General features: G+C 41.9%; 3 protein-coding genes across 3 annotated transcripts; all 3 read right to left on the bottom strand.

The window, feature by feature from the left end:
* Nucleotides 1–511: 511 nt before the first annotated feature.
* Nucleotides 512–3,594, bottom strand: smx5. Its single transcript, XM_030432355.1, has 5 exons — nucleotides 3,468–3,594; nucleotides 3,191–3,258; nucleotides 2,884–2,914; nucleotides 2,706–2,765; nucleotides 512–1,226 (listed from the first exon to the last, which is right to left on the bottom strand). Exons 1-5 carry the CDS (start codon nucleotides 3,468–3,470, stop codon nucleotides 1,101–1,103), a joined length of 288 nt encoding a protein of 95 aa, XP_030288215.1. The 5' UTR covers nucleotides 3,471–3,594; the 3' UTR covers nucleotides 512–1,100.
* A 1,433-nt stretch (nucleotides 3,595–5,027) lies between these two features.
* On the bottom strand, nucleotides 5,028–17,103 carry inpp5d (inositol polyphosphate-5-phosphatase D). Its single transcript, XM_030434436.1, has 27 exons — nucleotides 16,762–17,103; nucleotides 16,190–16,253; nucleotides 15,205–15,340; nucleotides 14,963–15,107; nucleotides 14,591–14,731; nucleotides 13,887–13,977; nucleotides 13,722–13,799; nucleotides 13,539–13,616; nucleotides 13,308–13,431; nucleotides 12,678–12,787; nucleotides 12,131–12,233; nucleotides 11,840–12,036; nucleotides 11,637–11,754; nucleotides 11,442–11,538; nucleotides 10,011–10,149; nucleotides 9,645–9,753; nucleotides 9,422–9,510; nucleotides 9,129–9,210; nucleotides 8,528–8,617; nucleotides 8,333–8,443; nucleotides 8,149–8,228; nucleotides 7,972–8,059; nucleotides 7,737–7,883; nucleotides 6,767–6,830; nucleotides 6,475–6,666; nucleotides 5,956–6,387; nucleotides 5,028–5,873 (listed from the first exon to the last, which is right to left on the bottom strand). Exons 1-27 carry the CDS (start codon nucleotides 16,899–16,901, stop codon nucleotides 5,864–5,866), a joined length of 3,255 nt encoding a protein of 1,084 aa, XP_030290296.1. The 5' UTR covers nucleotides 16,902–17,103; the 3' UTR covers nucleotides 5,028–5,863.
* An 827-nt stretch (nucleotides 17,104–17,930) lies between these two features.
* On the bottom strand, nucleotides 17,931–24,575 carry gpr17 (G protein-coupled receptor 17). The gene is made up of 2 exons (XM_030432151.1): nucleotides 24,007–24,575; nucleotides 17,931–21,121 (listed from the first exon to the last, which is right to left on the bottom strand). Exon 2 carries the CDS (start codon nucleotides 21,111–21,113, stop codon nucleotides 20,091–20,093), a length of 1,023 nt encoding a protein of 340 aa, XP_030288011.1. The 5' UTR covers nucleotides 21,114–21,121; nucleotides 24,007–24,575; the 3' UTR covers nucleotides 17,931–20,090.
* Between the last annotated feature and the right edge of the window lie 105 nt (nucleotides 24,576–24,680).

Raw genomic sequence — 24,680 nt, 5'->3', positions numbered from 1 at the left:
AGGTGCTCGAGAATGTGCATAACGTCGCATCCTATGGACTGTCGCAGAAAACCAGAGCCGAGTCCTTCACAGAGAAATCCAGTCCAGCAGCAACTTAAACAGGTCGTCCACAGACAACCGAGACGGCGAAGGTCTCATTTTTCATGTCACGTTACAATCCACTCATTAAAAAGTGACTGATACATGTCAATTGTTTTAAAGATTTCTATCATCAGAAAGTTTCACATAGAGGAGCCTGATGTTGAGGTTAATCAATGAAATCGGATTAAATGTTGGTGCCAGTTAAAACATCACAAATTTAGATTGAAGACGAATGGCAAAATATCTATAGTACTGAATTTAACACTTTAGATTTTTTTTAAGGACCTGCAGACACCCTGATTAAACTATAGTCTAAACTTCTCCAGCACATCAAGAAGTCAGTTTATGGTGTGTTTTCATGATACACTGAAACGATTTTTTACCATCATCTCAGTATTCTGATCTGGAGACCAGCACAGAGAGGCCATGAGAGTTTCAGTTTTATTTCTCATGAAAACAGTCACAAAATATCTGTCTTCCAATATGGATAATTCAATAAAGGCCAACAACTAAAACAAGTTTCAACAGAAAACCAAACAAACAAAACCAGACTAAATGACAATCACATGATCAGAACATAAATAAAATAGCATTTTATTTTGAAGTGGTGTAAAAAAAAAAATCCAACGTTGCATTTTTTTTTTTTAAAGATTAGCAACAGTGCTTGCAACAAAAACACTTCATCAGATCTTTACCTCTGCTGGGCTCAAACCTTATTGCGTTTGATTACTTACTAACAAATGACAGTATCAAATGAAGCCTTCTACACGGCCTGAGAGGTGAAGACCATTTCCAATAACTGCTGCTTTTCAAATTATTGATCACCAATGTCAGGAATGCAATTAAATCCTCTCGTCAGTACCGGAAAATGACCAACACTGTTTAATTACAGGAGCTGCACAAAATGTATTTTCTTTAAATGAACTTAGATCGGAACTCAAACTATTCATTATTCTCCGTCACAAAAATCCCTCCCCCTCCCCCACCCCGGACTACATAAACCCCACCCGGCAGGTCGATCACTGCTTCTGCTGCATTGCTTCTTTCCGCGCAGCGTCTTGCAGCAGCTGCGTGTCAACTTCATCTGCAGGTAGCTGAACGTACCGGACCACAGATCCACGGATGAAACAGTTCTTCACTGACAGCTGCAGCAGATTGAAACGAGACATTGCACGTTGTGAAGATAAACATCATTCAGAGTCTTGGAGAAGCTATAAATCAGCTTTAACTAAGCAGGATCTGTGATATAGCTCCTAACGTTTCTCGCTTTATTTTTTCATGAGTGTTTTGTTGAAGATGGGTTTACTTTCCCATCATTTGGGGTGTAATAATAATAATAATAATAATAATAATAATAATTGTAAGCTCACATTTTTTCTTCTTCTGACCTCACTAAAACATTAAAATATATATAATTTCATATTTTACTTTGAAAGAAACTCAGCCAGCACCTTTGATAAAGGTGCAACACGAACTGCAATAACAAAAAATAATACAAATAATCATAACAATTAATATATAATAAACATGTTATGCTATGTATGTCCTATGCTATGCATAATGTATGGCCTTTTTTATATGGTAAAATATTCCTTTAGTATGAGCATGTCTCATACATACAGTCTGTTAGTTTTCCTTGAATTGTCACATGTACCTCTGTGGGAACTCATTTCACACACATACTGTATGTGGGGATACATTAGGATTCAAGAAATTCCTTTATTTACCAGAGATTTAAAGCCGGGGTCTCTGAGCCCACACACAGGAGTTAAAAATGACTTTCAGTAATAGAAGTCTGAAGCGTCATCACTTCATAATTGTGTTTGTAAGCAATTCTCCTTAAACTCCTGAGGTATCAAGGTAATAAAACGTTAATAAACATTACATCAAGTAGTTAAAATGAGTTCAAACTTACGAATGATGCAAAATAAGCTTGTGACATTGAGCTGTTAAAATAAGACCCAGATATACGGAATCTCAAACAGAACTTTAAGCTTAAGTTAAAGCATAACGTCACCCAAAAACGAAACATAGGTCACTAACTACTCAACCTCATGCTGATGGAAAGTCAGGTGGAGTTTAGTAGTCCACAAAAGATTTCTAAAGATTCACAATAGGGTTCTCCTAAACAACTGAAGTAGATGGGGACTTCTTTAAAATGTAAATTAAACAACCGAAAAAAAAATAAAAACCTTGACTTGCACTCTTGGGAAGCCTCGAGATCACAAAGACTTTTTTTAGGCCCTTCATTACGCCTTAATCACCACCGTGATGCTTAGCAACTGTACAACGAGGGTGCAAATAATGGAGTTTAAATCAATTTGGGATCTCTGAGCTTCATGAGACTTGGATAAAGTTGGACGAGCTGTATGGATCCATTTCATGTTTTGTTTCCGACTGCTGATTATCATTTTTAAAACAAGTCCCCATCTACTTCAGTTGTTTAGGAGAAGGCAGCGACAGCATTTTTCTGTGAAGCTCCAGAAATGTTTTGCGGGCTGCAAGACTTCACCTAACTTTCCATATGAATAGCGCCGAGCAGAAAATGACTGGATTTTCTTTTTAAGGTGAACTTCTCTCTTTCAGATATCTTGACAGAGAAGATGCCAGATGATGAAACCTACCATGTGTGGATACTTCTCTGGATCTGTGACACTGATGTCTGTGAGCTTAATGTTCAGGTACTGAAGCACACAAGCAGAGAAAAGTGAGATTAAAAGATTAGAAGTCATAACTGGGCAGTTGGATAGAAAAATAAAACATCTGAAGGACTTTGTTTTCAGAAAATAAATCATTTCCAACCTGGTCCACAGAATGAAGCGTCCCACAGATGCTGAAGATAGACAGATTGGAACAAAAGTTATTATTGACATTTATGGACAGATCTTTACTTTAAAAACATTTTTTTTTTAAAGGCAAAGTAAGTTATTCGTTGTTTCTAATACTATTTACAGCTGCACACAGAAACAAGACAGCGTGTTTACAGTTGTTGAATCTGAGCCTCCATCATTCACATCCTCCAGCACCGCTATTATAACTAGCTTAACTTTAACGGAGGCTAAACCCAAATATATTACAAATGTACTCAGTTTAGCCGAAGAAAACTTACCTCAGGTCGTTCTTGAGCTCCACCACCACATCCTTCCCCACCAACGACTTGAAAAACGAGTAGAAAAGCTGAAAAACACAACGAAACGATAGCGCTAATGTTAGCATCATGCTAACATTACAGAGCACGGCACAGGATGTACACAGTTAGCTAACTTGAAGCACGTAAAGCGACACGGAGAGCTGCGGGTCATTGAACGTCTCAGCAAATTATCACATGAGACATTTTTGGTGTCAAATGTATGAAACAAATTCATACATTCAAGTTTCTTTCTCACCATTATTGCTGCTGCTGTCTTGCGGTAGTGTGTCTGCTGTTGATGACGAGTAACGCTGCGTCATATTCATGCGACGGTGCCGCACCAGAGTGCAGTTACAAACCCGCTCCACGAGGGGGAGCCAGAGGGGCGCTCAATGTTTACAAGCCGGACAACACGTGGACGCTTGATAGATATCGTCACTGTGAGGCAGAAGCTGCAGGAGAGTGTGTCATGGCTCTCTATGTGTTCATCTGTTGGTCTGCTGTCATTAACTACACAGCTCAGACCTGCTGGATCAAAAACTACAGAGGCCCCAAAGTCTTTTAAAGACTTCAGGATTCAATGAACTTGTAAAAAGTACCCAGAGTCGTACTTGGGTAATGTAGTAGTACATGAATAGAGCATGAGTAAAAGTCTTATAGCATCTGATATTAACGGTGTTTCAAAAAGTACCCAGAATCAGTAAAAGTATTGAAATATCAAAAGCTTTAAAAAAAGTAACAGATTACAAAGTAAAAGTAAATTACACATACATGTATATGTGCAGTACTGTTCATTACTGGTCAGAAAATTATCGATAAGGCGATTTTTGGATGCCATGTTCAGCATATTTGTGATTATTCAAATTTTAAATAATTTTGCTGATTAAATAAAATTTTTGGGCCCTGCTGTCACATGCAATCTGCAAAGTAACTAGAAACTAAAGTTATCAATTAAATGTGGTGAAGTAAAGTGCAGTATTTGCTTTTTAAAAATGTAGTGGAGTGGAATATGAAATCACTCAAGTAGTAATTTAACTCTAGATGTACCTCAATATTTGTTACATTCCATCACTGGATATTAAACATAATGTAATATCAAAAGTACAAGTATGTCAGTCTGTCAGATCGGATATTCAGCATTTTTCTGATTACTGGAATCTTGTAAACCTGATTTTCCATCAAATATATTAATCTAAAAATGTGCTACTTTGGCCCTGATGCAGCATTCAATTTGTAAAGTAACTTGTTACTACAGTTACCAACTGCAGTGGAGCAAAGGTACAGTATTTCCCCCCCAAAATGCAGCAGAGTAAAAATATAAAGTAGCAGATAATTGCAATACTTAATTAAAAACAAATACAACCTCAGAATTGTAGAATTCCAGTATGCCTAGAATACTGGAATGTAACTAAGATGTATTTAGTTACATTCCATCACTGCTGCTGCTACAATGAGGTAATAACCTACTTGCGAGTAGGTTACCCATCATCAGTGGCTCCATGTGTTAAGACAAAGAAAAGTAACCAAGTTATTTTTATAGTTCTACAATTATCCAGTAAAATTTTGAGGGATGCAAATTTTGTTTCACAAATGCAAATGTCTTCTTTTGGCTCATGATCCCCGATGTTCACCCTTTTAAAAAAGTCCACTCAGCTTCACTCACATCTGACGGAACAAAATAACTTGTAGGTGTTTATGATGAGATATTTGTCCGATATCATGAAGTACAATGTCTCATGTCTGCAGTCTCACTCTGCATGCAGTTATTTAAGGCAACAGCAGGGGGAGTTAAATGACTTGAGTATTGCAGCACTCATGCAGACTTACACAGGTATTTATTCAAAGTTTCACAGGATTGTAACATGAAGCTGTGAGAAAGAAATCCAAAACAACAACAACGTTTAACTGAGCTGATATTTGAATTTAAAACAGCATTAACTGTACGTCTTCAAGGCAAACATGTCAATGTCTGTTTAAGATAATACTGTGCGGTAAACATTCGTTAGCTACTGGCTATAGTGTAAAACTCTACATGAAACGTGACAGAGTTATTTATAAGCAGAGTTTAATTCACGGTTTAATGCGAGCGTAGTAGAAATGAAGTCTGGAGATGTGTCTCTAAGGTTTTAGTCCTCTGGAAGAAGAAGTCTGACACTTTTGGGGACGATGATTTTCTTCGTTTCTTCCTGAGAATTTGATGAAATATGAAGCTACAGCCAGGAAACACTTAGCCTAGCTTAGCATTTAGACTATAAACAGAAGCAGCTAGCTGACATGCTAACTCATAAGCTTTAGAGGTGCTTATTGCCTGGTTTTCCTTCCATTTAGACAAAGCCAGGCTAGCTGCTTACCTTTTTTCACAGTCTTAATGCTAAGCTAAGGTAGCTGGCTGTAGCATCATATCTAGCATACATGAGAGGGGCATCAGTCTCCTGGACATGCACATTCCCTAAAATCATTAACTATTTAATTTATTATAGATGAATAGTCACTTTTATGTGATACATTTGTCAGGACAGTGACTGACTGAAGCCTTTTCTCGGTGTGTTTTATGTTTCCAAAAAGAATGCAGTGCTGCAGGAAGCTGTACAGTCCGTGTCGACCATCGCCGCAGCCTGGTCGCACTCCACAGAACGGCCCATCTTGAGAACATCAGGAGGCGCTAAAGAAAGACAAAGACTTCTTATTATCATATATATTACAATCTGCAGCGGAATCTGATTCTTACACTGAGTTTTCCTCACTGTCTCTGGTGGGGCAGAGGCTGGCCAGGTCTTGCAGGCAGTCTCTGTTTGATGGGGAGTTCGGAGCTGTCTCTGTAGTCTCTGGGTTTGGTGACCGGGGGCTCAGCCCGGTACTTGGAAGGTAAAGGAGGTCGGGGCATGCTTGACCCTCCCCCTTCCGAGTGCGAGGGCACCACTGGTTTCTTCTGCATTGACGGATGCGAGGTGACAGGGGTTGGAGGCTGAGGTTTGGTCTCAGAGTAGGTGAAGGAGCGGTTGCGTGGGGTGGGAACCGGGGGGCGCTCGGTTTCTCCGTCTGCTGTTTTGAAGTTCTGATCTACAGGTGTGAGGTGGTCTCTCGGCTGATGGTCTTGGTCCTTCCCCCGGCCGTGTCCTTTTCCCATTGAACCGTATAACGGATTGTCGAACATCTCTGACTTTTCACCCTCGCCACTGGGAAACAAGGAATCTGTCAGTAAGGTTTCTGTTTTCACTTTCTACTGAATCCAAAGATTGAACACATGAGAAACAGGCACTTACGTTGGATTTGCAGCTTTTACCGTTGGACTGCGTGTGCCCACATCATAGCCACCCTTCTTGGAGTCTTTACACCCTTGTGGAAGACTCTTTGGTGGCATGCTGTAACTCCAACCTTTATCTATCACCTCCCTTTGGAATGACATTCCCATGTAGTTGGGGTTAGAAATATCATGTGCTTGGGTGACGGAACACCTGCCAAACAGAAGACAGAAAATATCACAGCCAGACAATTTAGATATCACAGCCAGACATTGTGTTTGAGATATTTTGAAGATTTAAAAAAATGTCTTACTTGTTGAAGTCATTGCCTCTCCCTCTTGAGGTGACGGTGTCATCCCTTTCCACTTTGATGAAATCTGAGAGCAGAGGAAAAATGTACCGATAGTACCAGAATTAAAACAGAGAGCCTTTAAAGGTGCCATGTGTAAAGATTAGCCACCTGCTGAAGGTCACTGCAAACAATCATGTGGCAGCATATCAACAGAGTAAAGTGCTGCTCACTATACTCTGCCGTAGCTAGCTGCCCATAGCTAGTTAGCTCAGTTAATCTGCCTGTTGGTTAATGATTATGGGCAAAGAAAACGGACACAGCAGCAACCTCCCAGCGAAACACAGCCAGACACTGGACCAACGGAGGCCAATTCAATGACAGGGGGGACAGTATGGAGGCGATTTACAACAGCTCTGTTTAGGGTTGGAGGGAGTCGGACATTAACTGAGGATTTTCTTTTTTTGCACCAAATCAAAGATGACTGTGGATAGAGAAACCAAGACTGTTTTATTTTGTGTCTGTCAAGTTTGAATGAAGTGTTTGTTTGTTTTTTCTGGGCTATTGCACTGGTCTTAATTCAGTAAAACAGAGAAACTTGAATTCAAAAGGTTTTCAGCTGTATGCTATTGATTAATAAGAGACATAGTTGTAAAAGTATTTCCTTTCTCAAGAGTTTTATAAGTTTATTTTGTTTAGCAGCTTTTAAAAAGTAGAGAATTCCCTGTTCGGATACATCTCTCACGTGAAACTATTGGGGCTATCCGACTCTTGAGGTGCAAAGTTGTATTTTAATAGGGTACAGGCTAGCTGGTTAGCATGCTAACTTCAGTAGACATCTCTGCACCGCAGTACAGAAACGTGTTTGACGTAACGTCACTGTTGTTTCTTTACATGTTGATAATGCTCGCTCATCTTTCAAATTAAGATTCTGGCCATATCTTACACATTGCACCTTTAATAAGTAAGTCCTGCGCTGAATTTCCTGACTCACCGTATAACTTCTCAGTGGGTTTGACCTCAGAGGTTTGTAACTGGATGCCACCTGTCAGTGTGCCCGTCTTCTCTCCGTGGTGAGTCAGCGTGATCTGAAACTCCGTGTAGCAGATCTGGGCGGCTCGCAGGGCAACACAACCCTCTCCTTTAGGAAGAAGACAACACAAAACTGTGAGTCCTGCTCAGGGCATACGTCTGCATTATGAAGTGTAAGCTGTACGTTAGTTCAATACCGTAGGATTCGTCAGCGTCTGTCGACTTCACACAGATGAGGATGTGCTGGTCCAAAAGGTACTCGGGGTCAGAGATGATCGGGGTGAGCTTGAACAGATAGAAAAGACGACAAATGAGGACTGCTTGCCAACACGTCATATTCCACAATGCAGTTCCTACTTCTTTTTCAAATTTACCTCAACTTGGTTTCCAAACCAAACTTTTATCGACCCGTCTGAGTGCTCACTGTTCTCTCCCTCTGAAGTCTTGACTGGTCCTGTAGACATGGAGAAGAATATTTTGATAATCTCGGCACATTTTAAAGCAGATTACAACAAAATCCAGTGTGATACGGTCGACCATGCAGACGGAAAAACTTACTCTCCAAGCAGCTGGAGTGGTATTCAATGAAGAACTTGGTCTTGGATTTTGTCGACAAGGTGGCCACACAGTTCATGATCTGTATCCCACCCTGGGGCGCGCTGTTTAGATCTGAAACAAAGACATTACATGTCAAACTAGAATTTCGGAGCAGATCACACTAAGTCATCTCCAGTGAGACGTAGATGGTCATACCTTGCTTGGAGACGAACTGTGAGGCTACTCCAACTTCAAATGAGGCAAATACCGGCGAGTGGTCACTTGTCATGATGTCATTAGTGCACCCTGCCAGGAAGGAAGTTTGGCTGAATTAATCCGTCTTATAAAATATCATTAAAGGAGCAATCCAGCAAATTTGCATTACATTAAAGTGTGTTTTCACTAGTACGTATGTGGAAAAAGTAGTTTAAAGTCTTTTTTGTCTCCAGAGGAAGCTGCACATAATCTGATAGATTGCCTCCAGTGATGTCACTCAGTGGCTAAAGTGCATTATGGGTAATGTAGGCACCAGTTTTTGGAATGCATTATTGCACTCATAAAACTGTTGGACTCATTACGAACAGTTTGAAAACAAAGGATAAAGATCGATTCAGCAGAGAGACAGAAAAAACTATGAAATGCAGTCAGTACTAATTTTGGAGAGAATCTTATTTTCCTTGAAAGAAAAACTTAATTCCATTATCGGCCTGGCTGATTTATGAGTGAAGCTCTAGGTTTTGCATGTTTAGCAGGTCTCTAGTTTCCGTTGAATTCACACCACATTAGGAAATCTGCATGTCGAAGGGGAATTACTCACCATATGCTTGGCAGACAACATGAACCAGAGGGTACGACTTCCTCAGGACACGATCGCACCACGAGGGCAAATTGTATTTTGTCTGTAGAGGTAAATTCATCACACACATAAGTAAAACACATTTATAGATACAGTATGAGCCAGACTTTTCCAGTTAGATACCTGAAAGCAAATAACATGTTCTGTGTCAACTGACATTTGAGTTCAATGCTGTCATCGCTTTGTCTTTGCACCATGGTGACTGAAAGGAGCCGTACAAGCTGTAGAAGACATCTGACTGAACATGAGCTTACCCCCGTGGCTTTGGCCTTGGTGTAGGCATACTTCTCTCGGGTGTCCCTTTCGAAGCGATATGTGGGTGCAAACGTGATTTCCTCTTCATCTACAGTGAGAAAATAAAGTTTAAGAATTATATGCTGACAATAAATGAATGCATCAAGCAGAGTGGACACAGCAAATCACATACAGCACAAGCTAAGTTTTCACACTTTGCTGTATGTCTGATGACATGCTCACCGAAATGCAAGAAGACCTTCCCATCGTTCTTCTCCATACTCAGCTGGTCTTTGTTGAGAAGTTCCTGGTACTGCTGCTGTTTGATCTTTGTCACGATATACTCAGCTTCCTGTGAAGGGAAACAGTGCAGAGAAGTGACTTTTCCTGCGTCACCTGACAATCAGCGTGCAGCTCTTTAGCACTGACAAGACAAATCTTGTTCATAAAAAGATCACGTGTTTATGAATCTGCACGACATCATTGTGAAGACTGATAATGACAGAAACAAGTGACAGCGCTACACCAGTAGATTATTCGGTGCTAGATATACAGAATGCCACATCGTATCATGTGTTTTTAGGCTTCACGATACAATCTATAACTTACTGTAGACGGGAATTCAACGCGGTAGTTCAAATCACCGAGCCAGAAGAGGTGAGTGAAGCGATGTGTGATGTCAAATGGATTGAGCTTCTTATCTCCGAGGTTCAGAAATCGCAGGATGTTGATGTAGTTTTGATTGCGTCTGCAAATACAGCAACATTTATTGCAAGAACATCCAGTGAGTTCAGAAATTACACAGCATTTTATTTAATATATATATGTTTTTATTTTAACACATCATTCTTGTATTTTATATCTAAACATGTAGGTTTCAGAATTAGGGTTTGTTGATGAAGAGGCTCAACAACAACAACAAAAATAGATAATTAAGTAAAAAACAAAATAAAATGTTAACACTTTTTTCTGCATTTATATATACATTTATATCACTTTGTCAAATAAGGATAATTGATTATGATAAATAATAATTTTCATGATGATAGAAATGGTGGAACATAAGTGTGTCTGTGTGCATGTGTGCCTTATCTTTGACTGATTTTTGGCTACTTTTGGAAGGCTAACTGTAAATTGAGATACAGATGGATGAAATTATTCTGTCAAAAACATGCAAAGGTGGTGGTATAGTGCCCCAAATCTGAAAAAAAAGCTACTAAAAGTAAAAGAAAATGTAACCAAATACATTTGCTAAAATCAGCTACGAGAAACATCATTTTTTGTCTTGTTGATTTTGGCGCCCCCAGTGGACAAAAACGATACAAACACCAGCGCCTGCGTTTTGGAAGTAAGTAAAAGAAATATTACTTTTTTGAACAAAGCTGTTTGCAGGACTTATAGCAGCCTTAGTTTAAAAAATTTAGCTGGAGTGTAAAAATTAAACAATATAAGCTTTATACTTTTCCTTTTACTTCAAATCAGCTGGTAAAAAGCAAAAGTTCAACGTCTGTGATGCTAACTGCTAGCTAGCTTTAGAAAAACAGTGGCGGTTAAACACTGAGCACTAAGCTGTTCAGTTAGCTATCAACTGAAGCTAACTCCTGTCATAAAACTACACTAGCCAGTGCATGCTAAGCTAAACATCCATATGCTGCACTGCATGCTGCTGTAGCTCGACTGTGAGCTGCAGCTGTAACATTTATCCTCACAAATGAAAGCTAATGATAACAAAGTTAGCTAGTTTTTGCTTAAACGCCACGTTTCTACTATTGTAACATTATCGACATCTTTATTATATGAATGTTTCTTGTTTTCATCAAGGACAAGAGACATGCATTACAATTACAGTGAAGCCGTCACTGGCAGTTAAAGTCCTCATTCAGTTCATCAAACAGAAACAGAAAAAAAAAAAGAATAGGGACAAAAATGTAATTTTGAGAAGTGAATCGCCCTGCTGAAACTACAACCTTGGTTATATCCATATGTAAGTTTACTAATACATTTAAATGTGGCTTTGTTTAAGAGGATCATGTTGCTCACCTGAGCTTCTTCTCACTTCCGGAGGTCAGGTGACTGTTGACAAAGCCAAAAGATGTACCGTTGAACATGAAGGACACTCCCACTGCTCCCTTGTTTCCTACAATTAAACGTCACAGTGAGCACTGATGGGTAATTTGTCCAATGAACTCTTATGGCAGGTCATTAAACGGCTTGTGGAGAAGTGGAACTGCTTACCGAGAGTGTTGGCGATCCCCGTCTTCACGCTGTCTGAGAAGATGTGCGAGATCCTGTTTTCGTGCTCAGGCTTGACGAGGATGATGATCCGAATGTTCCACAGAGTGTGAATCGCCACCTGGATGTTAGAAGACGTTACGATGCATTTCTGCTCCGCACCTGCATTCAGTGTTTGACTTTATAGCTTTGTCAGAGTCACGCACTTGTTTAAAGCTGATGTTTGTGATGTTCCTCAGGACGCCTTTCACCGTGTCAGCCCACTCCCTCTCTCCCAAAGGATCCTCCTGAGTCCCGATGACATAAAAGTCATGCGGGATGTGATCCGCCGTGTCGTCTTGCGTCTTCCCCTGGCCCTTACACTGAAACCACGAGCTGATGTTGTGGGGAGGACCGGCGTTTCCTGCAGGTTTATCAAGAATATTTGACTGCGTTGTTACGTTATCTACCCGGAAATAAAAATTCATTCAAAGCGTGTCAGACGTCAGCGTTGTTACCCATGTTCCAGGTGCCCACAAACACCGTGATCATGTCCGGTTCAGGCTTTTCACTGTGTTTGTTCTTCATTTGCTGAAGTAGTTGGCAGAACCCCTCCCTTTTCTGGCGAGGCAGTACAACAGAGTTCTCAAAACGAAGGCATTTAAACATTATATCTCATGAAATACGTGTGACTGAGAAACCTAAAGCCCCTGAAAACACATTTTCTCACAGCTCTAACTCCTCTAAATAGTTGGAGAAAAAAAGGTGATGACACATAATCCCCGCTCAGAATTTAGAAACATTTAAATCAAGAAGTGTTGACAGCGCCGGGTGTGATGCTAATGAAATTCATGCTAATAGATTTCTCCATCAAGGGGATTTTTACGGCAGCGTTTCCTTATCTGAAACGATTGTTTAAGGACAGAAAGTGTCATATGATTGATGACTGTTGTATGATTTGTCCCTTGAGGCAATGATTTGTATTAACGAGCTACCTAAATATAATTGACTCGATGAAATGTTGCTTCAGGGGCCTTAGGGTGAGTCAGGAGCAGGATAATTTACCTTTGCATCGTCAAACGCAAACTCTTTTTTCAAAATCTTCTCTTTCTCCGTCTCCAGCACGATGACAAGTTTGACATTTTGCTTTATCTGGGATTTCACCAACTGCAGGACTGGAAAAGAATCACATCACTCTCTTTAAAAACGAGCAGCGTCGATGACTAAAACAAGGAGCTACAGCCGTGCTAACACAGAATGCTAACGTGCTTATAATGATTATGAACGTGCAGATGTTTGACATGTTTGCAATCAGAAATAAAGAAATGACAGAAAGTAAGACCAGATGACCTGATGATCACGCCAGAAAAGATATTGGGAATCACCAAAGTACCAATCCTGAGGGAGACACTATTGCCTGCACCAGATTTTAAGACCTATTAACCTCAAAACGCTTGTCCTTGAGTTGTGGGTTAAAGCCCCATCTGGGTTTCACACCTAACACTTCCTTCCTGTGAGGCACCGGCGCTGCTAACCACTGGGCCGCCGTGCTGTGTAATTAATCCTCTGGGGATCATGAATGAATGATGAACCAAATTTCATGACAGCCAATAGCCAGAGCATCACCAGAGCCACATCGCTAACGTGGCTGTAAAATACAAAAGAATAAAGAAACAGATCGATGCAATTTCTTACTTTTGTTGTGTACATAGTATTTGTCTTCAGCCCCGTCCTTCGACTTCTTAAAGTAAAGCTTCCCACTTTCAACATCCACTTTGAGAAACATCTTCATGGATATCCCCAGAGAGTCTTGCTTGACCTGCAGTTGAAAGAGGAAACTGATTAAATGAAACCTCAAACCTCCAGACTTTGTCTTGTCATCACACTCGCATGCATTGTAATACGGTAACCAATTTAAAGAAGCACCTCAAACGTAACAGGCGGTATGAGCGATTTCCTGTGACCGCCTTCATAGCCGACAGACTCAAACAAAGAACTTTTAGCCTGAAAAAAAAAAGAGAAGTGCAATTGTCGTCTGTAACTGACATCACTTGTTGGTGTGTCAGAAACCAAGATTATTCACGGTCAGTGAGTAAAACTGTAAATTACCTTATCTTCTAATGAGTAGAGCAGTTTTGTCAGTTGCTCAAGCCTAAAGGACACAGATTGACCTGATTCAGCAGACACCTGCAAATAAAGGAAATGATGCACGATGATAAGCACTCTAGAGATTGTTCTCCATTTATGTTACGAATGATCAAGAACGACACCCACTCGTTTTGCAAACTGCCCAATCCCTGGGGAGAGCTGTTGGTCCAGCGTTCTGTGGAAGACCTCCAGAGCCGGCAGGACGCGGGAAATTTCACTGTCTCACGAAAAAGTCAGAACATGATTAAATCAGCCCTACACGACGTATTTAAACAGGTGTAGTGGATACAATTGAGTATTTCTGGACTGGTCACGGTTCTGCTGGGATACCTTGGGTTCCTCAGCCCAGGGAATGTGACAAAAAGCTCAACGTGTCGACCTGGCTGCCAAATTCTAAAGATCCCAATCGGATTTAGCATCTTTGAGATCTGTAAGAGGAGGTTCGATCCATGGAGTGCTCCACCTCGCAGCACACAGGAGTCAAGAGACCCACCTTGTCCACTCCTTAATGGGTCAGAGCCAAGTCCAATCCAGGGTGGGGCCTCCATGGATAGGACTTCTTCTGGCATGTTGCACAGATACTTAGTCAGATTGGGATCTGGGGAATTTTGAGGTCAGTTCCAAACTTTGAGCTTTTTGTCACGTTCCTCAGGACATTCCAGAGCAGTCACCATACTGTCATCAGGGAGTACTTGTTCTGGTTCTGCAGTGGAGTTTAAACGGGTTGTGCGCATCGAGTGGCATCCACATGAACGCCAGGACCCAAGGTATCCCATTAGAACTATGAATTGTATCTATATAATCAGTGTTAGTCAGACTGGGTAGTGTACCTGTTTAGATTCTTGCAGATTGTCAATGTTAGCTTCTTTAGCCCGGGGAGGTTATGACAACCATTCTGTACTTGTTCAGCATCCAAGACGATTGAGTTTCTGAAGTATTCCTGTATCGCCATTTGATACTCCTCGGGTACTCTGGAGTGTGTGACACGGGAGAACTGTTATCGCATCATCGTCTTACTAGATAGCGAAAACCAAACACATCAGCGTGTCAAATCACTGCTCATGAGCGTAGGAATAATTACATCGTACCCACAATATACTGCCCGTGTATTATTCAAATTATTGCATGATGAATTATCTGGCGGAGGACAGTTACAACTTGCTGTGCTACATCAGTGCAAATTTTTACAAATGTGACCGTACGAGGACAAGTCCACATGCTGTAGCCTCATCAGGTAGGTGTCTGATAAAGACTTGCAGGCCGATTCAGGGGACTTCTGGTCACCGTCTTTCAAATCGTTGGGTGAGAAGTTCCTGGGTGGAAGTTGTGGGGGAAGATCATTGGATTCTGCAGGACAAGGAGACGTACAGGATGTTAAAGGTTTGAATCTTTGGCAGGGATCCAACAAGAAGGCCACTATTCAGGTGAAGTGAAGTTGTTCGACCTGGCTCCTCGTCTGCTTCCTCCTCTCGTTGGACGGGGTACTGCAGATGCGTGATCAGACCCATGTTTGGACTGTAATATGCCTCCACCAGCTCAGGCAGCATAGAGAAGAACCTGATAGGAACTCCTTCGGATGCCTGGAGAGCAGATCACAGGAGCCACATCATTCTCCTCAGACCTCAGCAGAACTGAAATGTTTTGCTCAGTTGCCGCTGATTCTTTCAGTTTTACTTCCCATGTAATCTCAGATACGTCTTACAGCAGACTGGAGCTCACTTCAAAGTATTCAATGTAAAATATAGTTGAACAGCTTGTCTCAGCTCCGTTTCGATGAAAGTGTGATGGATTCAAGAACAAGACTAGAGTCATGCCGGCTGCTCTGTTAGGCTCTACTTCTGACTGCTGTGCTTTGAGCTAAACGCTAATGTCAGCAGGCTTAAATCCTCAAAACAACAATGTTAACGTGCTGATGATTAGCATGTACAGTGTTCCCCATTTCAGAGTGTTCCCCATTCTAGGCTGTACTTCTGATTGCTGCGCTTTGAGCTAAATGCTAATATCAACAGTCTTAAATCCTCAAAACAACAATGTTAACATGCTGATGATGAGCATGTGCAATGTTCCCCACTTTAGTGTGTCAGCATGATAGTATCTGCTAATTACAGCTCAGTAAATACGATTAGTTTGGACCAAAGTGTTTGTTTGAATGACACAGTCATCTGCACAGCTACGCTAACCACATTGTTAAAAGCGTCGCTACAAGCTACAAAGTTGCTTATGTGTCTAAAAATACGGCATGTTTTTAAATTTGGTTGCAACGAAACAGGTGCATGCTTAAAAAAGGCTGTCTTGCATTTAGTTTTCGTACGTGAGGGGAAACAGCAATTTACCTTCACCAACCCTGTAAATACTTAATTCTACAATCAGAACAATTTGTCTGACTTCGGACCTAAATAGTGGAGGCTTGTGTCAAACTGTCGACCCACCTGGACAGAGAGCTTCTTATCCTCATTTGGCAGGATTCTGTATGTGTACACACAGTTCTGGTATCTGCGGTTAAAATAAATGAATGCACATGTCACATATGTAAGGTGGAAGAAACATGCAGGCTGCTCTTATTCAGGGTTTTCAGCATACCATCAGAACAGGCTGGATAGCATTTTGAAAAAAAGGTTGGCCACTGAAAATTGATGTGAGTTGCAGAGGGCAAAGGGTGTTACTCTGTGGCAGCACAGTATGCAAATAAAGGGGAACTAGTCTTGCGTTGCAACGCGTATGTGCAAAAATTATATATGGCACACTGCAAGCAGGGGAAATTTGAACTTATAGTCCTGTTACAATAAAAATGCTTAAATTATGACCTTTAGAATTGTTTTTCTTGAGCCTTATACTAAAAATATTCACTATAACATCCATGCCATGTCAGTTTTTCCTCTATTAAGTTGACATACACAGCTTATTTTGCATGTTATCAAGATTTTTGAACAAGGCGCAATAATCATTGTCCGCTTCATGAATCTGCCGCTGCAAAAGTTAGAATCAAGTAACGTCTACTTACAAAACACAGAGGGCATACGCTCCCTGTATGGACTCACTGGCCCGGATAAGGAAGCTTCCATCTCTGGCTGCTTTGGAAAGTAGATCCTCAGCTTTGGATCGAGTTATATTGCCATGACACCAAGGTTGGTAACTTGGCATCCTGTTTGTCACCCAAGAATCAAATCAAGAGTTTTGCTCCCCGAACGATATTCCACCAAAACCAGAGTAGATTCAGTTTTTCTTTCTGGCTATTTTCATCTTTTCATGGTGCGTACTTTAAAGTCCTTTCTTTCACTTGTTCATCCCCTTGTTACAAGCTGTAAAAAAGGAGGCTGCAACTACCTCGGCTCAGAACTTCCTCATTTGTGACGAGAGGAGGGCCCTGGTGCCTCTGCGCTGCCTGTTGCATGACAGACCCACAGAGCTGTAAATGGAAATGCAGACTTTCGCTTGCTGTGTAGAAATCTTTATCACATCGCCTTAATGATTAACCAAAATTCCCTCTTTAGTTTCAGTAAACCTTGTTAATGTAAACCGGCTAGAAAAAAGTGAAGCCATTTGTAAAACAAAAAAAAAACAACAACAACATGAAGAAGTGAAAAAGGGAAGTAGCAACCAAAGGAAGATATGATGATTTTTACATGTTACAGTGAAACAATTCTACTGATGTATGTGCTTGTGAATAAGTTAAAAGTAGAAGAAGCTCATTTTGATTTCTGGACACATTTGTGATGCTCAAATCTTCTCTGTCACTTGATCTAGAAAAAAGAAGCACCCGTGTTCACCCCACCTATCTTGGGACCGACTGCGAACTGTTTCATCGTCTCATATGAAACACGAGCGCTAGGTGTTTTCTAAAACGCAGTGTATACGTTCAGGAAATACAAGTTTAGAATGGCTTGCTGTGTTCATGTGATGGACAGGAAGTCTTGCAAAAATAAGGGGAGGAAAAAAAGCTGCTCACAAACCACAACATGGTCACATGATACAAAAAGAGAAGTACACAGTGACAAGTCACTGCCACCTCGGAGGTTTCTGCCCTGCACTTGAAATAGGTTTCCCACTTTCACACAGAGAAAAAGTCTCAGACAAGACGTGATCTCATGCACGGAGGGCGGAAAATCATACTTTTGCTTTCAAGTGACGACAATTGAAATGACACCTTTTATAAAACGCCATTTTTTTTTAAAAAGCAGTTTTTTTTTTATTGACACAGGAAAGAATGAAATGTGAGTGAGATGTTAACATATAAGTGAGACAGTGGAACATCCGTCAAGCTTCTTTTACAGTCTTTTTGACAACAATTAAAAGTTTATTATACATAACTCAAAGTCACGAAGAACATAAACTCTCATTTTTACTAATCAGTGTGAATCTTGTCTTTCTGTCTCAAACGTCACTTCCTTTGCAGACAAGGGGATTCGTATTTTGACACGCAATAGTGCAATATCATAGAAACAATAAATGCATAGCTGGGGAGCTGAATAATGATGAATTTATGTACAGTGAAGATTTGTCTAGCACAAGCAAAGTAAACACAGTGCTGGTGTCTTCCAGCAATTAAAAAAAAAAAAAAAAAAGTCATATAAAATACCGTTTTAAGTGCATTTAAAAAACACAGAGTGGTGCTTTGAGCTAAATGCTAACATTAGCATGTGAACATGGTCACAACAGAAATGTTAACATGCTGCTGGTTAGCAGGTAGGTTTGAAATAGAGCTAGGTAGTGAACGCAACTTTTGCCGCCAAGAAGTTTCTAGCTTCCATGTTTACTTCCTGGTTATGAGGAAGTTCCTCCTGCTGGCCCCGCCCACAAGTCCCCCCTCAGCCCACAGACTTTACATTGAGAAGATGTCACAGATTTATATTTATTTTCAGATATGAAACCTCCATAGATAAAAAAAAAAAAATCGTTTCACTGCCACAGCTCAAGGTGTTGAGATGCTACCATTTGCTAATTAGCACCAAAAACGAAGCAGGTATCGGTTTCTGAGGGGAAACACGAACGCTGCTACAAAGAGAGCAAAGAGAGCAACGAGAACAACGCTGCTAGCAAAGTTAAAAACACCTTCGAAAACAAATGATATTAAAAGCTAATTAATGAGTATTTATCACATTTGGCATAGGATACAAAACAGTAAAAATACATAAAATGTTGACTATGTACATAACTGATTATTTGGTGTTTAACACACAACTCATTTTCCCACATCAGCATGAAGCTGATAAAATCTACAGCTTGATTCTCACCGAAGCTCCCACAATGTACTGGATGTTTCTAATCAGATCAAATGTTTAACTATCACACCACAGCTAATAAAGTGTTGTATTTTGGAGTAAATTATTGAAGTCGTTGTCACATTTTTGACCAATTTTTTGACATGGATTTACCGACATCACATTTTTTTTGTAAAGCAAGTTGATGTACCTGTGATGGGGTCTCCATCGTCCATCAGCTGGAGATGTTTGTGGTAGTTTACTGTTACAACGTTAAATTACAAGACATCACCGCAGTTAAGGCCATAAGCAAAGGTAATAAGATAAAGACTGGGCTTACTGATGCATACAAAAGCACCTTCCAGCCGTGCTTGTGAATCCTGTTCATCTTCAAAGCCCATATCCAGCACGATGCTGATGTGATCTTTACAAAATGGTCAAATTATTGTACATAACAGCACTTTCTTCTGGATTAATCATACAAAAGTGTAAAAATATCATACGGATATGGTAATTATACAACATCTGGCAATGCTGTTGCTAAAAGGAACGTTTTTTTCTGCCTCGTGTCTCATGTTCTGAGCATTTTAAGACAAATATGTTCTGCAGATGAAGCCTGTTGATGTCAACAGATGGCAGGTAGAGTGAGATCACAGAGAAAAATACCCTTATGACTCAAAGCTATCAGGGTTCACTGGTTGACTTTTTGAGCTCTTTATGCAAACCATCCATAAGTTGACAGTGCTTCCAATATTAAAGGGAGAACAAACAACATTCACTACACTACATAAGTAAAAGGAGTCTCACACATGATGTCCCCGTGTCCAGGTAGTGTGAGTTCAGCGCTCTCCAGATCCTGACGTGGTGTTTGGAGTCCTCACACCCTCCTGCACTCACACAGGGTAGGGTTAGGGTTAGAGTGTCTGTGAATAACGTGCAGGGTGGACACTGAAACTGGGCCTTAAATTCAACATAAGGGGGGACTACAGTGGCATCGACCAAATTGCAGAAGGAGCTCAAACCTTCAGTCAGGCAAAGGCAGTCAGGTGACAGTCTGATCCGTGTTTCTGTGCGTTGTTAAATGCATCCGAATCAATCAGCGCTTCAGATCCAGCTCGTGTTTTTATCCTCCTCAAAACTCAGACTTGGCGCTCACAGAGCTCTCATGTGTCCCCTTTAAATCTCCGCTGGTGGCTCCTGACATCCCGGTGCTGTCTTTGCAAAACAACCGCATCAGAGTGCCGCGGAACTTCTCCGCCCCAAACAGGTAGATGAGCGGGTCCAGGGTGCCGTTCAGGCAGGTGAGGGAGGAGGTGAGGCGGTTGGCCAGGCTCAGGCCTCTGCGTGTCTTGCAGGAGACGTCGGGATGGTTGTAGCCAAGGATGAAAGTGGCCCTGCTCATGTGATAAGGCAGGAAACAGACGACATAGATGAGCATGACCAGACCGATGGTGCGCAGGGCCTTCAGCTTGAGGGCCGGCTCCAACCTGGAGCCCCGATGCAGGCTGCAAATGATGAGCAGGTAGCAGGACAGGGTGGCGAGGAAAGGAGGGGTGAAGGCCACAGCCAGTGAGATCAGAGCTTTGCGCGAGGCCTTCTCTCTGTACAGCTGCAGACACACCGTGACGCCGTCCACTTCTGCAGTCTGGTGGGTGACCAGCAGCGGTGCCATGGATACGGTAACCAGGGCCCACAGAGAGAAGCTGATGATGTGAGCGTAGCGAGCGCGGCGGATCTTCAGCGACCTCACGGCGTGGACCACGGCCAGGTAGCGATCCCCCGCCACGCACGCCAGGAAGTACAGGCTGGCGTACATGTTGACGTAAAACAAAAAGCCTGCCACTCTGCAGGGCACCTCGCCAAAGGGCCAGTGGCCTCCGGTGAGGTGGTAGGTGGCCCTCAGCGGGAGGATGATCACGTAGGACAAGTCCGCCACAGCCAGGTGGATCAAGAAGATGTTCGCCGGAGAGGAGGAGCCACGCTGGTGGGAGAAGATCCACAGAGCCAGGCTGTTACCATTCAGCGCCAGGAAGAAAACCAGGATGTAGAAGCATCCAAACAGGGTGTTCTCCACGGTCGTGTCCACCGTGGGACAGCTCTTTGATGACGACTGGTTGGTGAGCAGGGAGGACAGCTCCGTTGTAACAGACTCCATCTTGGCGGCTAAGGGAACAGAATGAATATTATATTATATGTTATAAATGTATCATGAATAACATTTTCAGGGATGACTGAAAAACACTTCTCCTGATTTACATCATAGTGACGTCAGTATGTTTGCAGGTTACATGTCAGGTCGGGTTTTTTTTGAGTCATGTCTTTTCGAAACAAGTGTTTTTGATTTCTGAAGAAATTCATTGTTAGTATTCAGACAGCAGACTGCCTCAGTGACAGGAAGCCGTACCAGCCCAACCCCGGGCCACACCACTCTACACACACACACACACACACACACACGCACACACACACACACACACTGACAATAAGCAGGAAGAGTTTTGGTCGCAGTGGCCCAGCTTCACAAGGTAACAATAGATGTCCCTGTGTCCAGCCGGTGTGCACTCGGCCCCGGGGCGGATAATTACTTCATTCTGACCGCGACAAGTGTTTCGACTTCCTCCTTACACTCAGGAAGTCTCCTCTTCTTCCCTTTACAGCTCATCTGGCCTCATAGTCTGATTGGACAGCAATTCTTTCATGTTGGCTGAATGGGGAACTCTCAGGGACTCTTAAAACTTAGCTAGGCTACTCAAGGTAAACACTGGAATGTCTACATGAGATAATGTAAGAAAATGGACGTGTTTCAGTTTCTTGAAGACGTTTCACCTCTCATCCAAGAGGCTTCTTCAGTTCCGGACTTCTCAGAATGGGGTGGGAGGTGAAACGATGACTCCAGTTTGTGATAAAGCACTTAGACTTACCAAGACCTGGATGACTGAGAACCTTCATATCACATGTAAGATATTTCTCAGATATATCAGTTACGGGTCCTTACTTTGTGACACTAGCTTAGCAGAAATGAAGTCATCAAATATGCCTCCAATGTTTACATCACGGCGTAATATTTTGTTAATGTTATTATTCACTTCTGGCCAATATTTTGATGTGATTAATGCTCATGTCTGCAAACTAGATGTTACGCAGAAGCCAACAGCTAGTTAGCTTAGCCAGAAAACAAAAACATTTGCCTACAAGCCCCTCTAAAGCTAATTCGTGAACATGTTATATTTTGTTTGTTTCGTCTTCACAAAAAAGCTGCACTGTGACAACTTTTGGTATCATGTGACATCAGGTGGACTTTTTGGGCAGAGCCAGGCTAGCTGTTTCCCCCTGTTTCCAGTCTTTGTGCTAAGCTAAGTTAAGCGGCTGCTGGCTCAAGCTTTCTGCAGAGTGCTGAGTCCTATAGCTTGGAAATCAGGTTTTTTAATGGGTTTTTGGTTAAATGCTTTGGTTAGACCACAGGTTACATATTTACACGTTTTGTTATACGGCATAAGATGTGAATTTAATGGCCTACAATTGAATTAGAACGTGTTTATGTGTTTTTAAAGCAGTCGTTGCTAACAAGTGGCTAAATGAGACTACAGAATTCATCAGGGACATTAAACATCACTATACTGAACATGGAGAAACTTGGATGCTATGAAATCTAACTTTACAACTTGTAAGTAAAAAGATTTTCTTTATGCAGTATAAATATAGTTTCCTGTGGAAGGATAGTTGTGTTAAATCAAATATTTTAACCTGCAAATTTCTGCTACTTGTACATCTGGTTCACACACTCCCTCTGTGACAGTTTGAAACCTGGAACTTTGAGTATGAAATAAACCAATATAATTTTACAAAATTCCTCGCAGGATAGCATATTTGTCTTTTTTCCAATTTTGGACAACTATGTGGACACACCTTAAAAATGACCTCCCACTCCTTCATCCCTTCGGCAACTCTGGCAAGCTCCCATGTCCACTCCTTTAATTGTGTTTTTATCTGCGCTGTAACATCTACACAGACGTCACCGGGGAGGACGAACAGCAACAATTAATCTCAGACAAAGGCTTCACTTTGAAATTTGTGGAGGAAGAAAAACAGAACATGTGTATCAGGGATGAACTTGTCATCCCCCAGATGTTTCTATTGCTGAAGGGAGGTTCCCAAATAAACGATGAAAACCGCTCAACAAACAGTGAAATGTGATTAAATGGCACCTTAACAAAAAGGGAAAGGGATTGTCTCTAAATCCCTAAATCTCCATTTCACCAGCTCTCTGTCCAGACATGTGGTCCATTAGGAACCAGCCAGATGTAGCGGTGTGGTTCTGTTCAGTGTTTGTGTGCGCTCGACTCCTGCACCTACTGGAGCTGTGAGACCCACAACGAAGGGCATTTCTCAGCCAAGGCTCAGACTGAGCGCATTCAGGAGCGCAAGTCCCCCCGAAGAAAAGGGTTACAGTCCCAGCAGGGATAACAACCCGGGTGCGGCACGGCTGAATGGAAAAGCTTCGATTTATACGGATCCCAGAGGGATAATCCTAAAGAGAGGCAATCCTGAAATATGCCTTCATCACAATGATCTGGCTGAGCAGATCTGCGCAGGCGTTCACATGTGAAGAGCGCTGGCAGCGGGGAGACGGAGCACGCTGGCGTTGGTCCTTTTCAGAGATTAGTGGGCAACAATTTGTTGTGACAGCCGCAGTGTGTGCAAGCTGCCATTGTCAAAAGTCGTCACAGTGAAACCCACAGCAGGAGAAAGTACATGGGAAATTTGGTTATTGGATCAGATGTGAGTGCGCTTGGTGTTCCTCCAAATCCTTAAAAATCATGCATCTGTTTTGAGATTTAGATGACTCATGTACAGAATAAACACTCACTGCTAATGTACAGTAGTGTCGGGGATCTTCTGATTTACACTAAAATACTGTGTATCTGATGAAAACAATAGAAGTAATCCCTCTGTGGTGCCAAACTTTTAATAAAGTTAAATGATTCAATGCAAGTACAAATAAATCTCTGCTGCTTCGTGAAAATCTGAGGTAAAATAAAGAGACTTACCTGAGCTTCGGAGCTTGTCGGTGATTGGACTTGTTGAAGAAAAGGCTGGCTGCTGACACAATCAGTGCAGCAGCAGAGTGAAGACTGGGCGCTCGACTGCTGAGCTTTGGAAGAACTGAAGCTCCGACACAAAGGCGGCCGTCCTATAACCTCCTTTCTCTCCCTCAATATGTCCTTGGGAATGAGACTGTTGCTCTTTTTGTGTCTCGACAAATTTGATAACAGAAAGGGAGTCCCGATGGGAGCCTTTCGGTTTGAACCTTGACCCCACCCTTTCTCTCTCCATCCCCTGCTCCTCAGAGAGCCACTTGTGCGCCCCACAATAGCCTGAGTCAGAATAAGCCGCACATTTCAGCAGCGGGGAGAAGAATGGCATGCCTCAGTGGCGTCGAGTCGCTGGGTATGACTCCATGGAAACCGGGCCCAGCGCTGCACCGAGTGCCTTAAGCATGAACTCCCACCCTCCCACTGATAGATAGAAGATTGACTGCGTTGTTAATTGAGAAGTTTATGACTGAAGTCTCTGAGATGATCTTTTGTGAGCGGTCTGTTAAGTTCGACAGAGGGCCCCCCGTCCCTATAGGAGAGCAAAGTGAAAAACAAGAGCGGAGGAGGGGAGGGGCGATGCTTGAAGGAAACAGAGGCCCTTGTTGGTGTCTTGCCTCCTGGGGGCA

Source organism: Sparus aurata, chromosome 11, assembly GCF_900880675.1.
Source record: "Sparus aurata chromosome 11, fSpaAur1.1, whole genome shotgun sequence".
In the NCBI taxonomy this organism is placed as follows: Eukaryota; Metazoa; Chordata; class Actinopteri; order Spariformes; family Sparidae; genus Sparus; species Sparus aurata.
The sequence above is the reverse complement of the archived record's forward strand: the minus strand, read 5'-3'. Positions and strand labels throughout refer to the sequence as shown.

Bases quoted from the DNA above. Each gene is read 5' to 3' on its own strand.
- inpp5d (XM_030434436.1), bottom strand. From the start codon at position 16,901: ATGCCAAGTTACCAACCTTGGTGTCATGGCAATATAACTCGATCCAAA. The intron at 13,978-14,590 runs GTACACTACCCA...TTCGTGAGACAG, and splicing joins ATCTGCAAGAATCTAAACAG to TGAAATTTCCCGCGTCCTGC. The intron at 12,234-12,677 runs GTAAATTATCCT...CTGCCTCGCCAG, and splicing joins TTGCGTTTGACGATGCAAAG to AAAAGGGAGGGGTTCTGCCA.
- gpr17 (XM_030432151.1), bottom strand. From the start codon at position 21,113: ATGGAGTCTGTTACAACGGAGCTGTCCTCCCTGCTCACCAACCAGTCG.
- smx5 (XM_030432355.1), bottom strand. The intron at 2,915-3,190 runs GTAAGTTTTCTT...GTCTATCTTCAG, and splicing joins GAGCTCAAGAACGACCTGAG to CATCTGTGGGACGCTTCATT. The intron at 2,766-2,883 runs GTTGGAAATGAT...TGTGTGCTTCAG, and splicing joins CGCTTCATTCTGTGGACCAG to TACCTGAACATTAAGCTCAC.